We start from the raw sequence: 15755 nt of genomic DNA on the forward strand, positions 1-15755 counted from the left end.
TACATTCCTACTGCGACTACTGTTCCTACTACTACTACCACTACTACTATTATACGCGTATGAAGGTGAAAATTTGACATAGTATTGAGGGGGAATTTGAACTAAATCAAAACACACTATGTGCATGCAGATTGTATGCTACTACCGATATTAAAACTGCTGCTACTACTGTCACTGCTACTACTGATGGAACACTAACACTGCAACTGCTTCTCTTACTACCACCAAAGCTACTGCGATAACCGAATATTGTTACGACATAGGCTATCAAATTAAAATTTGAGAGAATATTAAGTACAAATCCAAACTAGAAATCGATGCTACACGCATACTGATTATAAAAAGAGCGTATTTTTATAATCAATTTGTGTACTAAATTGGAACTCTCCGAAAATGCTGTAAGGGGAAGATCAATTCACCAATAGGGCAATATGTGCACACTATTACTAATACTACTACCACTGCTACATTTACTAGTTTTACTACTACTACTGATATTGCTCCAACTACTACTTCTATTGCAAATACTTCTAAGGCATTAAGAGGAAAATTTCAAGAAGTATATCAATATACAGGTTATCAAAAGGACATATCGACAATGTCAAAGCAAAGGCTAATTGTATTAAGTTGAGTACTAATACTACAAATACTAATAACACTAATAATACTACTAATACACAAAACACACTGTGGGTATGCTGGTTGCCAACTTCGGGGTTTCGGGGTTAGACTTTCGGGGTTGCTTCTATTACTACTTCTGCTCTCAAAATTTAACTAAATCAAAAGAGTGTTAATGTATCCAGGCTTACAAAGAGCATAGATACAATTTTTGGGAATGTTATAAGTTTTTATTTTTTAGGTCAACTAGAGGAGGTATAAAACTATATTACACTACGATTTGAGTCAAGATTTTTAAAAGGGTATATGTTGTTAAAAATAGTTCAAAAATTTTCTCCAGCATACAAAGAGCGAGCAAAAAAAGAGTAACGAACGATGGTGGCACACTGTATTATTATTATTTTTTTTTTTAGAAGGGAACTTCGTATAGAAGGATTTGAAGTAAAAACTTCAAAAATGACTCATTCAATTGGAAATTGAGAGTGGTAGTATCCCTTTTATTAGTCAAAAGTGATTGAGAGCAAACAAATCCTCCCAGCCCATCATAAACCCAAACATATCCAATCAAAATTTTGAGATAACCATTTTGTTCAGCGTAGTTGAAAAGTCCGGAAATTATGTCTTTTAGGAAGACACTCCCCACAGCTCTCAGGGTAAGGGTTGTAAGTTATGCCCCGGGGCATATAAGGCTTTTATAGAAAGGGTGGTCATATAAACTTCGGAGAGAGCTCATTGGATCTATTCCAAAAAGGGATTAGAACAATTCAAAAACTTAAAACAAACAAAAGGTTAGTAGACAATTGGTCTTAGATATCGAATTTGTTTCAATAATCACATATCTTTTAGAAAAATATAACTATGAGAAAAGTGATTCGTTGGAAAAAAAGAAGTTTTGTCCAACCACCTGAACCATCAACAAATCACCAACCTGGACCACCAAGTGAGACTAGACCAATACAGGCTTTATGTGGGATCTTTATGCTCTAGCAGACTTTATACTAGACCAAGACTGACAGCTTTATGCGGGATCACTGTACAAATAAGTTACTTATATATAGCAGAAGTAGATTGAGCTAGCCACTAGGGTCGCACTGCGGAAACAAAGCACAAATAAGTTATCATAGGCAGCGCAATAGCGCTGCCTAAGTAAAGAACGATGTTGGCACAAGGCATTATTTATTTTTTTTATTTTTGGTTTAGACCAAGGCACTTCGTATCGAAGGAGTTGTAATAGAAACTTCGAAAAGGGCTCATTCGATTGGGAATTGGAAGGGCTAGTGCTTTTTTTTTAATAGTCGAAAGTGATTGGAAGGCAACTAGCACCACTTCCGCGCCCACCGTTTCCCCAAACACATCCAATCAAAATTTTGAAATAGCCATTTTGTTCAACGTAGTTGATTTCCAGATGGAAATTATATTTTGAAGGAGGACACTCCCCCGACAGCGCTCAGGGCAAGGGCTGTAAGTTATGCCCTGGGGATATATAAGGTTTTTTAGTGAAAGCCCTGTCGTAGAAACTTCAAAAAGAGCTCATTCAATTGGAAATTCAAAGGACTAGGGTCCTTTTTAATAATCGAAAGTGATTGGAAGGAATCTAACCCCCCTTTCACGCCCACCTTTCTCCCAAGCACATCCAATCAACATTTTGAGACAGGCATTTTGTTCAACGTAGTTGAAAGTTCTGGAAATTAGCTTTTTGATGATGACAACACCCCCTCCCCCCACAGCCCTCAGGGCAAGGGTTGTAAGTTATGCCCTGGGGGCATATAAGATTTTCATAGAAAGCGTTGTCGTAGAAACTTAAAAAGTGCTCATTCAATTGTAAATTGAAAGGGCTAGTGCCCTTTTTAATAGTCAAAAGTGATTGGAGGGCAACTAACCCCCCTCTCATGCCCACCATTTCCCCAAACACATCCAATCAAAATTTTGAGAGAGACATTTTGTTCAACGTAGTTGAAAGGTCCGGAAAATTATGTATTTGAGGATGAAACTCCCCCCACAGCCCTCGGGGCCAGGGTTGTAAATTATGCCTTGGGGGCATACAAGGTTTTTATTGAAAGCTTTGACGTAGAAACTAGAAAAAGGGCTCACTCGATTGGAAATTCAAAGGGCTAGTACCCTTTTAATAGTTGAAAATAATTAGAGGGTAAATAACCCCCCTTATCACGCCCACTATTTCCCCAAGCACATGCAATCAAAATTTTGAGATATCTATTTTGTTCAACGTAGTTAAAAGTTTTGGAAATTAGGTCCCTGAGGATGATACTACAGAAAGCGTTGTCGTAGAAACTTCAAAAAAGCTCATTTGATTGGAAATTGAAAGGGCTAGTGCCCTTCTTGGCATGAATATATAATGAGTCGGAGGTAATAGGCTTGAGACTGTCTGTGCAGGATTTCGACTCTTGTTGATAGAAGAGCATCGCCAAGTGCTGAAAACCATGTTGTGACCAAGACGGGCCCAGGATTGCACAAAGCCTCCATTCATGGAGGTCCCAGGGACTTCTAAGTCCCCGGCTCTAAGCCGGCTTAAGCACTTCGGTGTAGACTTGAGAAGATATGTGATCCCCATCCTGCACTGGTATCCAGGATCATTGCTTTTCCTGAGGCCAAAATAATTTCAATGATTTAAAGAATATGAAAATTGGAGCTTGTAACGTTACAACATTAAAAAATTACCATCGTATCGACATTTTGACTGACGAATTCAGACGATTCGAACTGGATTTATTAGGAATTTCAGAAACTCATATCCCAAGGTAATAGAATTTGTTTACTCAGGCAGGAAGGATGGGGTAAATAGACAGGGAGTAGGGCTCATGAAGAATAAGGAAGCTGCTAAGTCTTGTTTAGGCTGGGAAGGTATTAACAATAGAATACTAATTGCTCATTTTATGACTAAAGAGTTCAGGGTATCAGTTATAGTAGTATAAGCCCCTGTAGAACCGACTGACGGCGATACTAGTGACTCAGATGAATTTTACTTACAGTTACAGGAGCAAATAGACAGGGTCCCAGGTAGAAATATGATGTTATTACTGGGAGATTTTAATGCCTAGTAGAAATAGGGATAGATGGTATCCTAGCCTAGGTAAATTTGGTGTAGAAAAAAAAAAAACAGTAATGGATACAGACTTTTGCAATTTTGTAGGTATAACAATCTAGTTATAACCAATACGGTTTTTGGTCATACAATGGCTCAAAAATTAACATTGTATTCACGTGATGGTAAGACAGCAAACCTTATTGATTATGTTACAGTAAACCGAAGACTGGCCGGATCGATACAAGATACTAGGGTATATAGGAGTGCTGTTATTGTTGTTAAAAGTAAAGATCACCATCTAGTAGTGTCAAGGGTTAATTTAAAGCTGAAACATCGGAAGGGTAACTACCTCCCGGGAAGTTATGATGTTGGTAGACTAGGATGAAAATTTGAGAGAAACTTTCCAGGAACAGTTGAATACTAAACTTAAGAGTTTAAAATTTGAACTAAGAACTAAAATATGAACTAAGGAGGTGTGAAATGGAGGCTTAAGAGTTTAAAATTTGATAATGTGGAAGATGGTTGGAATAATTTGGAAGAAAGGAAGAAAGGACTTGTACAAGAATTATCTGAGTGATAGATCGTATGAAAACAAAAGAAATGTAAAGAAAGTGGAGAAAGCATTAAAATATGAACTAAGGAGGTGTGAAATGGAGGCTTAAGAGTTTAAAATTTGATAATGTGGATGATGGTTGGAATAATTTTAGAAAAATAATTTGTTAAGTTGCTGAAGGTGTATTAGGGAAGAAAGCTAGAACTCCAGCTGAGGATATTAGTGAAAAAGCTTTATGTTTAGTAGAAAGGAAAAAGGACTTGTGCAAGAATTATCTGAGTGATAGATCGTATGAAAACAAAAGAAATGTAAAGAAAGTGGGGAAAGCATTAAAACACGAACAAAGGAGGTGGGATGTGGAGACAATGGATAAAAGTGCCGAGGATCTGGAAGATGCAGCTAGACAATATAATAGTAAAATACTGTACTGGCATGCTAAAAAATTGAAAGGGAGTAGTCAAACCGAACTTGGCCCAGTTAAAGATAGGAACGGGGCCACAATTAGTGATAAGGAAAAAACTCAAGAGAGATGGGCCGAATATTTTGAGAATTTGCTTAACCGAGGTAGAGTTGCGGAAAAAATATAGAGGAAAATGAAAAAGTTTGTGATACCTTGGATGTGAAGGAAGATTGGTTTTGTGAAGGAGAATTAGTAACAGTACTAACAGGATTACAGAATAATAAAGCTCCAGGTGCTGATAGGGTGGTAAATGAGTTTCTCAAATATGGTGCCTCTGAGGTTAGATAAAATCTACTTAAGATGATTAAAAAAATTTTTGAAAAAGGGGCAGTACATAATGACTTTAGGAAAACATTAATTAAACCTCTTTGTAAGATAGGTGATAAAAGAGAGTGTGGTACTTATCAATGCGTTTGTCTGGTCTCTGTAGGTAGTAAATTACTTAGTAATATGATACTTTTTAGACTGAGAGATGCTGTAAACAAAGTTTTAAGAGAAGAACAGTGCGGATTTAGAAAATGCAGAGGATGTAGCGACCAAATATTCACTCTTAGGCTAATAATTGAGAAGTGCCTGAGTTCTTAAACACCTTTAGTCCTCAGTTGTATAAATGATGAGCAAGCGTTCGATTCTGTTGAAAGAAGAGCTTTAGTAAAGGTTTTATCCTTGTATGGTATACCAGAAAAATACATTAAAGTGGTTAGTGCTATGTACGAGAATAACAATGCTGCGGTTAAGGTAGGGAATGAGGTTAGCAGCTGGTTTTGTATTAAACCAGGAGTTAAGCAGGGTTGTGTTCTATCCCCTTTTGTATGGATTATTTTGATGGACTTTGTTTTAAGGAGCACAGGAAAGGCAATGAGAGACCACGGAATAAAATGGGGAGGAAAAAGTCTCCTGGACTTAGATTATGCTGATGATTTAAGCATCCTAGATGAAAGTTTGAGCAAAATGAATGAAGTTTTACAGGTTTTGCGAGTTCAGGGTGCTAGAATTGGTTTGAAAATTAATGTTAGAAGACTAAGTTACTAAGGCTAGGAATAAGTGAAGATGAAAAGGTGACGTTGGGTAATGAAAAGATTGATCAGGTGGGCAGCTTCACTTACCTTGGTAGTATTATCAGTAAAGATGGTGGGAGCAGTGAAGATGTCAAATATAGAATACTTAAGGCTCAGGGCAGTGTTTCCCATTAAAAAAAAAGTTTGGAAGAACAGAAAGAAAAGTCTCCAAGCCAAGATTAGAATATTAGAAGCGGCAGTGATGATAGTGGTCGAATATGGTCCTTAAGCCTGGGCGCTCCAAAAAGTAGATGAAGATTTGCTGGATTTTTTCCAGAGAAATTGCTTACGGATTGTTCTGGGTACCTGGCTGACTAACCATATTTCAAACAGTAGGCTGTACGAAAAATGTGGTTCAATCCCGCTTTCTAGGGCTACAATGAAAGAAAGGTTGAGGTGGCTAGGGCACGTCGTGCGGATGAAGGATGACAGATTACCAAAGATTGTCCTTTTCGGCCAACCGTCTAGGGCTAAACGGAAAGCAGATTGTCCTCGTTTCGCGTGGGAGGATGTGATAAAGGAATATTTAAAGGAAAGGAGAACTTCGTGGGAGGGTGTAAAAAGGGGGGCTTTAAATAAATTGGGATGGAGGAGGAGGGTACATGACTGTTTTGGCCTCAGGTAGCTTATTATTGTGAGAAGTTGTTAGTAGTAGTAGTAGTATTTTGATCAACGTAGTTGAAAATTCTGGAAATTATGTCTTTGAGTATGACAAACCCCCCAAACCCCTCAGGACAATGGTTGTAATTTATACCCTGGGGGCACATAAGGTTTTTTATAGCAAGTGTTTTCGTAGAATCTTCACAAAGGGCTCATTTGATTGGAAATTCAAAGGGCTAGTGGCCTTTTTAATAGTCGAAAGTGATTGGAGGGCAAGTAACCCCCCTCTCACGCCCACGGTTTTCCCAAACACATCCAATCAAAATTTTGAGATACAGATTTTGTTCAACGTAGTTGAAAGGTCCGGGAATTATGTATTTGAGGATGAAACTTCCCATAGAGCCCTCAGAGCAAGGGCTGCAAGTTATGCCCTGGGGGCATATAAGGTATTTATAGAAAGCGTTTTCGTAAAAACTTCAAAAAGGGTTCACTTGATTGGAAATTGAAAGGGTTAGTGCTCTTTTTAATAGTTGAAAGTAAATGTAGGGCAACTAATCCTCTCTCATGCCCAACATTTCCCCAAACACATGCAATCAAAATTTTGAGATATTCATTTTGTCCAACGTAGTTAAAAATTCTGGAAATTAAGTTTTTGAGGATAAATAACCCCCCTCAGAGCCCTCGGGGCAAGGGTTGTAAGTTTTGCCCTGGGGGCATATATGGCTTTTATAGAGTGTTGTCATAGAAACTTCCAAAAAAGCGCATTTGATTGGAAATTGAAAGGGCTAGTGCCCTTTTTAATAGTCGAAAATGAATGGAGAGCAACTAACACCCCTCTAACGCCCACCATTTCCCCAAACACATCCAATAAAAATTTTAAGATAGGTATTTTCTTCAATGTAGTTGAAAGTTCTGGAAATTAGGTCTTTGAGGATGACAACCCCCCCCCCCAAGGGCAAGGGTTGTAAGTTGTGCCCTGAGGGCTTATGGGGTCGGCCACGACGAGGTGCGCGAAAAAAGTGACTTTAGCCACTTGAGGACACCAAAAAAGTGACAAAAAGTGACTAATCAGAAGCCGTCAGAGCACAGGCAGATGCATTACAAGGATTCCAATTACTATCGTAAGATCATCACTGGCCTATTAGAGCCCAAGAAGTTACGGACAGAAAAACTGAAATCTTTATTTTTTTCTTCAATTGATTTTATTTACTTATACAAAACGATAACATCGATAAATATACGACTTCGATTATGGTACTAGGAATGAAAACTTAACTTCGGTAAAGGAAAAACTTCAGTTATTGAAAAACAAGCGTCCGCCACGACTAGGTATAAGCAATCACTGGATATTATGTCATCACTTCTTTGAATCTTTGGAAATGCGAAAAATTAGTTCAGATTTCCTATTCAGTACAAATGCTTCAACCGATTCAGCATCATCTGCCCTTTCCCTTTCTTCGGAGCGAGCTTTTAATACTAATTCCAGCATACTTTGAGCAAGACCAATGTTCAGGAAGTCCTTCCCTTCCACAGCTTTCTTAAAACGTTCCCCTGCCTCTCTCAGAAGGATATCACCGATTTCCTTCTTCTGCTTAACCATCTCATTCTTTCGTACAAAGTCAGACTCTAGGTCCGCTATTTTCTGCTTGTTTCACGCCTGGATTTCTTGTTCAGGATTTTTATTTTCAGCTTCAAGCTTCTCTCTCTCTCTGATTCTTCCTGTCTTCGCTCAATAAGGTATAGTTCATAGCTGGCTCTAGCTGATCTGGCCAAACAAAGCAGCTTCTTTGTGATCAGCACACGCTCTGGTCTTTTCTCATGGTCGCGGAGCGTATTCGCAACAAAAGCCTTAGCATTCAGTCTCCCCTCTTCTGTACGCGCTTGAAGGTTCGTCATCAGCAGAGCTGACCGAGAAAATCCTCTCTCTACGTCTGCACTTCCAGGACAGAGCGACAGAGCTGCCCGGACGATCCGAACTAAGGCCTGATATTTGGTTTCACCAGATGGTGTCTTCAGTTCCAGGATCTTTTTCCAATACCTGTCGATTCGAGTACTCTCCGTGGGTGCCGGCACGGGATCTGACTGTAATAACAACGATTCTCCCTGGACTTGCTCGATGTCCGTCTCAAATGGAAGTTCTCTCGCAATGTGGAGGATATCACTACAACTCGCTCTTTGGCAATCTGGACTGGGAGGGTCTAGGCAGGCAAGGCATCGGGAAAACTCGTTGTTCACAGGGCGTTTTGTCAGCAGGTACTGTACAGCAGCTTTGATATGCTTCCTGATTCTCAGGAAAAAAATTCCTGGCTTTCAGAATAATTTTCGAAGAATCCAGGGCAGCCAGGACCCTTTCATTACACAAGGGTTGCTGTAGGTAAACATCTGCACTACTCATCGAAGCCTTCAAAACCACCGAGAATCCGGAGATTGACATTATCAGTCGGCATAATCTTCTCCAAGAGATCTGTGCATAACCGTCTCATCTCAAAGTGTACCGCATGAATTAACGGCTCCTGTCGTTAAAATACCCCAGTAATATCGGTGAAAGTTGCTGCAGAACTTACAAGAACTCAATTTCGGCTTTCATTGTTTGCTTTTTTTAGCCAACTTATAATTCTCAAATAGTTTGCATTTGACATCAAGTACTTTAGACTATTTTTCTTTGGCACGAATTGTAGGAAATATTCTATCAATGCAGGTCACTATCCGATCAAGCGGCATGCTGCTTCCCCTACGGTGAGCCATCTCGTGGGGACGTGCTTCAAAAACTTATGCTGAGGAACTTTAACTTTCCGTTAGCATTGGATGAAATCGTCAGAACAAGCTGGCCATCCGCTGAAAAAGTGGTAAACAGCAATGATCATATCAGAGCACTCCTCCCCGAGTTCTTGTAGCCCTTTCAGGAATGCATTATGCACTGCATGAATGTTTCAGGTTCCGATATTCCATAGGCTTTTGAATACCTTTTTCTCTTTTCTGAGTCTCCGATTGACCACACTTTCTTATTGACAGTTGGGCCATCACTTGCAAGCATCAACAATCTCTCAAGTTTAAGTCCTTCATCTTGAATACTCTGCAGGATTTTCTTACTCAGATCTTCACTGGTTGCATGTCCCATATAATATGTCTGAAGATGCCGAGCAACCACTTGTTTCAGCTCTTTTGACCAGTATCGAACTCTTATTTGGAGCTACTTTGCCCAACAATTGTTCGTTGTTTCCTCATATTCCAGCACCAAGTCTGATTTCTGAATGTCTTCGACTAGAATTTCTCAAAAGTACGGATAAACAGCCTCCGTCAACAAGTATGTCAATTTTTAAGGATTTAACGAGAAGCCTTCTGGTACAGCATCACATTGTTCGGAACACCTCGGCAATATGATCACACGAAGCTGCAGCAAAAGAACTAGCAATAGTCTTTAAAACCCAAACTATCTCCGCCCTTGACGCTGCATCTCGCTCGCAGAGCATTTCTAGATTCTTTTGTGGTATGATATCGCCACTCTGTGAGTTTGGGTGGTTTCCGGTTGGAGCTGATGCAGCGAGTTTCAACTGACGCTGGTTTAACATGACAGAAGCATTCTTTTTGTGATCTTGTGTGACTGCATGTTGAAGAAGGGCCTGGAACCCTTTCTGGCAGCTGAGTGTCTTTTTACAAACTTCACAATAGAACGAGCTGTCATTGTCACTCCCCTTTGTGCACCACTCTTTCACTTTATGCCCAGCGCCATCTTCCCTACTGAGCCAGCTCTCCAAAAATTGTGTCTTGCTCATTATTTACAGCGACCTGAAATAAGAATGAGTTTTAGGACGGAATTCGAAAACACATAAAGCTAATACAAACACAAACTGAAAAAAAAACAAATGAAAACACGAATTTAATCTAACATTTGGACGTCCTCACACCTGTGGGCATGCATGCCTTTTGCAGGAAATGGTCTAAAATCAAAGAAACTGGCTAACACTGAAAACATACAGAAGGAATCTCGGCCTAACTGTCCATTTGCTAAGCAACCAGGCAAGAATGGATGCTAAGTAAGCCAAGGGCCTGAAAAGAACCATAGGCAGTTATGGTACGGTAGAACTAATTCAATCAATCATCTTATTTGCAAGAGCCTAGATCTTAACACAAACACACACTAACCACGTCTATCACAGCCATAGACATTGTGTGTCCTGAAATACAGTCCAAACTATAAAAAAGACTTACCTCTTTTTATGAATTATGCCACAGTCGACAGTCAACTGTAACATACTGTTTCACCAAAAAAATAGGTTCACAACGTCGAAAAAGTGACTTTAGTGACAAAATGACCGAAATAGTGATAAAAAGTGACAAAAGTGATAAAAAGTGACTACGGCCGATCCCTGATATAAGGTTTTTATAGAAAGCGTTTTCGTATAGACTTCAAAAAGTGCTCATTCGATTGGAAATTGACCCACCATTTTCCCAAACACATTCAATCAAAATTTTGAGATAGCCATTTTGTTCAACGTAGATGAAAGTTCTTGAAATTAGGTTTTGAGGATTACAGCCCCCGCCCCCCCCTCCCACATAGCCTTCAAGGCAATGGTTGTAAGTTATGCCCTGGGGGCATATAAGATTTTTTTAAATAGAAAATGTTGTCGTAAAAACTTCAAAAAAAGGCTCATTCAATTGAAAATTGAAAGGGATAGTGGATATTTTTTTAATAGGCTAGTCAAAACTGATTGAACGGCAACTGGCCCCCAACTCCAGCCCACCATTTTCCCAAACACATCAAATCAACATTTTGAGATAGCCATTTTTTTTCAACGTAGTTGAATATTCTGGATATTATGTCTTTGGGGATGATAACCCCCCCCCCACACCCCTCAGGGCAAGGGTTGTAAGTTGGGGCACATAAGGTTTTTACAGAGAGCGTTTTCATAGAAACTCCGAAAAACTTCGAAACTTTGAAGGTCTAGTGCCCTTTTTAATAGTCAAAAGTGATTGGAGGAAAACTAACACCCCTCCCAAGTCCGTCATTTCCCCAAACACATCCAATAAAAATTTTGAGATATCCATTTTGTTCGACGTAGTTGAAAAGTCCGGAAATTATGTCTTTGAGGATGACACTCCCCCATGGCCCTCAGCGCAAGGGTTGTACGTTATGCCCTGGGGGCATATAAGGTTTTTATAGAAAGCGTTATCGTAGAAACTTCAAAAAAGACCCATTCGATTGGAAATTGAAAGGCCTATTGCCCTATTTAGTAGTCGAAAGTGATTGGAGGGCAACTAACGCTCCTCTCACGCCCACCATTTCCCCAAACACATCCAATCAAAATTTTGAGATAGACATTTTGTTCAACATAGTTGAAAGTTCTGGAAAATAGATCTTTGCCAGCGTTGTCGTAGAACCTTCAAAAAGGACTCATTCAATTGGGAATTGAGAGGGATAGTGCCCTTATTAATAGTCAAAAGCGATCGGAGGGTGGAATGTCCCCCCGCGCCCATCATTTCCCCAGACACTTCCAATCAACATTTTGATATACCCATTTTACTGAACTTAGTTGAAGGGTCCGGAAGTTATGTTTTGGAGTATGACAACCCCCCAGAGCCCTCAGGGCTAAGGTTGTAAGTTATTCCCTAGGGGCATATAATGTCATATAGAAAGTGTTGTCGTAAAAACTTCAAAAAGGGCTCTTTCGATTTGAAATTGAGAGGACAAGTGCCTTTTTTTTGTCGAAAGTGATCAGAGGGCAAATGCCCCCTTCCATGCCTATCATTTCCCCAAACACTTCCAATCAATTTTTTTTTTTTTTTTTTTTTTTTTTTTTTTTTTTTTTTTTTTTAACTTACGCTATTTAATAAGAAACAATACTTCTCATCACATTCAGTGTTAAAAATCATTGCATGAAGCTAAGGTAAAACCTTTATCAAAATGGATTTAACTATCTAGGAAGCAATAAAAAAGGAAAAAAGGAGATCATAAAAAAATTCAAAGTAATACAAGAGAATTTCAATCTTGATGATGTTTCTCTTTATGCTCATTGATACTTACTTTCTCAGTTTTGTTTGACGCGAAAAAGCTCTTTAAAAGTGACCAGGTTGACAATAGGACTGGAATTCCAACCGGCAGGAATAGAGGAACATATATGGCAAACTTCTGATCTGAAGGGAAATACAGCAGAGCAAGCATAGATGGATCAAAAAAGGCAGCATCCGCTCTCGCTGAAGCAGCAAGAGACTCTCTATAGCTTTCTTTAAGCAGTCCCTTTTCGAAGAGCCTAGATGATTTCTTGATACTTTCTAATGAAGATGAGACGTTACTAGCCACATCATTGCTTATAACAATGTTGGTTATGGTCTCTAGTAGTGCAGTTAGAGACTTAATAGCTTTGGTAGAGTAGGCAATGTTTTCAATTGTTTTTAAACGAAGTAAATAATCCACTTCCCAATCAGCTATGGCCTTCTCATTCAAGGAAATTCTAGCAACATCCTTCGGTAGCTTTATGTCCAGACCAATAAGTAGTCTTAGCTGTCCAATAAAAGTTTCCATAATAGGTTGCATGTCGATCCAATGGGTACCATTACTGTCTTTCGGAGGATTATAAAATAGAATGCCTCCCCAGCGATGAACGATAAAAGAATCACTGTTTTCTTTGTTTTTCAGGTGCAAAGGGTGATATCTAGCAGGGGGAACGAGCAGAACTAAGTTTGCTGTAGGCCCAGGCAGCACTTGCTCTCCAAGTTTGCTTTCTAACGGATTTATCAATAGCGATAAATCGGTACTAATTTCATACCCGTCGCCATGTAGAGCTCTTCGAGGAGTGACTCCAAGTGGGGCAAAATAAATATGCTGAGATGACGGTCTGATATCTACTATGTCTTTCACATTATCAGCAAAGGGCTGCAAATATTCTTCTACTGCTGCTTCAATGGGCCAATCAAGTTCAAAGAGTTCTGGGTCAGGATTGGAAAGAGTGAACAGAACGTTTAGAAAAGAGCTGGAGGCAAACCGACGAAGCTTGCTTAACTGATTCCACAGGTCACTCGTACCATCAAAATCCTGACTAACAACACTCGTCGGGCCTTCCTCAGCTAATATACTTCTTATCGCAGCAGCCAAAAGATTCGGAGAAGCCTCCTTTTCAAAAAACAAGTTTCTTCTCCTTCCTAACACAACAGGCTTTTCTGAATTGTCTACCTCGATTATTTGAAGGTGGTAATGTTCCAGTTCTGGCAAGCTTGCATCCAAATCTTCCAAGTTTAGTGCCAAATAAGATAGAGTCTCATCTTCAACGGAATAATTTGAAGGAGTAACAACTACAGAGAACTTGCCTGGCAGTGAACATTCCTTTGCAATAACTTTAGCCAATTCACCACCATTGAAACTTTTGACTTTCAGGATCAATCGAACTTCTTGAACAATCTGGAAGCTCTCTCTTAAAGATTCCACCTCTTTATAAGGAAGTTCTTGTCGGTAAACTTCTGTTGTTTTCCACCACAATGGAAGACCCAGACCAAGCATAATGAAAATAAACAAATGGGATGCATATTGGGTTTCTTTTTTTTTGTTCATAATTATTGCGGCTGATTAAATGTTTCTTTTAAATGTTTATTGGGCTGAGATGTCTTATTGGCAAGTTCTTTTAAATGTTTTCACTTTTATAACTTGAAGAAACAAAAAATTAATCAAGATTTTAAGGAACAAATATCAGCATATTTATATTAAACTGACAATGCACATTTTTTTCAGTAAATTAATTTGCATTTTTTTTCAGTAGAGTACAAATTATATTCTAGCTTTTAGAAAGAATAGGGTTTAAAACCCTACTCAGATTAATTTCTGCTCGTTTTGAGTTTGACTTATTTTAATTTCTGTTTGTTTTGGGTTTCATTTGTTTATTGATATTGGTTTGTGGTATTTGTATGTTTCGTAGATTCTTTGATTCTATTTTTGTTCATTTTTCGTTTAATAGAGTTCTTTACTTTTTTTTTGAAAAACTTATTTTGTGCAAACAGTTTTTTTGATCAATTTATATACAGCAGAATCAGACTGATTAAGTTGCTAGGGTTACACTGCGGAAGCACTGTAAAAACAAGTTGTTTATATATAGCAGAAGTAGATTGAGCTAGCCACTAGGGTTGCACTGTGGAAACACTACACAAATAAGTTATTCATATATAGCAGAAGTAGATTGAGCAAGTCGATAGGGTTGCACTGCGGGATCACTGCACAAAAATGTTATTTATATACAGAAGAACTAGATTGAGCTAACCGCTAGGGTTGCACTGCGGAAGCACTGCAAAAACGAATTACTTATAAATAGTAGAAGCAGACTGAAGCAGCCGCTAGGGTTGCACTGCGGAAGCACTGCACAAATAAATTATTTATATATAGAAGAAGTAGATTAAGCTAGCCGCTAGGGTTGCACTGCGGAAGCACTGCACAAACAACTTAAAAACACGTGCAATGCAACTACAATGCACAATAGAGACTAGCAATCAAAGTCAATTCAAACAGAGGGAACACAAGAACAACATCCGAGTATGGCACACCAAAAAAACTATAGTAATGAAATCATAGTAATTAATACTCATTAAAAAAATATATTCATAATGATATATTTCACAATCTTTGCTCTTTTATGGTCTTTAGTCCGATAGTAAAGGATTAATGATAATAGCTATAATGATTTTGAAACAAATTACTTCATAATTTTCAATTTAAATGGCCTTTAAGAATCTGTAATGAATTTTAATAAATATGCATGAAGGATAACGTCATCATGATTACTTGTGATTATTATGTCGTCTTGTCACTGCGTCATGACATTAGGTCATCATAAAACTAGCACAAAGGCAAAAGAAAACATTTACTATAACGATGGCAGCATTGAAAACTACGGTAGCGATAAGAACCACAAATAGTGGAAAATATAACCTTGACAGAAAAACTATTAAATAGGATTAAATATGTTAAACCATTATAATTTGAACAACGAAGATAAAAAGAAAAAATACACCGACAAAAAGTAGTCAGTAAAAGCTAAAAATTCTCCAGCTTCTTTTACATTCTACGAAACTTCTTCAATTTATCAATAATAAAATGGATCTGAGTTTAGACTCAAGGTGTACTTCAAAAATCTTTATCAGCAGCACTGTTAGTCTAGTTTCCATGTGCGCCAATTAGGGAGCAGAGGGATAAATTGCCCCCTACATTTGAAAATATCTTTTTCGGTGTTTCCATTAACAAAAACAAATCCCCTCCCAGATTTCTAAAAAACAGGTTTCTTATGCATATTTACTAAAATAAAATCTTTACCCCCCTCCTCCGACAACATTTTCCTAAATTGGGGCCACTGCTAGGTTCACAATCAAGAAAACGACTGCAGTAGTCAATATTCGTGAGGCGCGTTAATGGGTAGAACCTGTTACTGTTAATGTTTATAGAAAATT

General features: G+C 38.5%; 2 protein-coding genes across 2 annotated transcripts in view; both read right to left on the reverse strand.

The window, feature by feature from the left end:
* The window catches only part of SREBP (Sterol regulatory element binding protein), an 89069-nt gene that overhangs the window by 18543 nt on the left and 54771 nt on the right, over positions 1 to 15755 (reverse strand). The window lies entirely within an intron of this gene.
* On the reverse strand, positions 12275 to 13875 carry LOC148944922 (GPI-anchor transamidase component PIGS-like). Its single transcript, XM_089098628.1, has one exon. The coding sequence runs from the start codon at positions 13873 to 13875 to the stop codon at positions 12313 to 12315; it is 1563 nt and encodes a 520-aa protein (XP_088954754.1). The 3' UTR covers positions 12275 to 12312.

The sequence above is a fragment of the Artemia sp. Qi Xiang Cuo genome, chromosome 13 (genome assembly GCF_049724085.1).
Source record: "Artemia sp. Qi Xiang Cuo chromosome 13, ASM4972408v1, whole genome shotgun sequence".
NCBI classification, from domain to species: Eukaryota; Metazoa; Arthropoda; class Branchiopoda; order Anostraca; family Artemiidae; genus Artemia; species Artemia sp. Qi Xiang Cuo.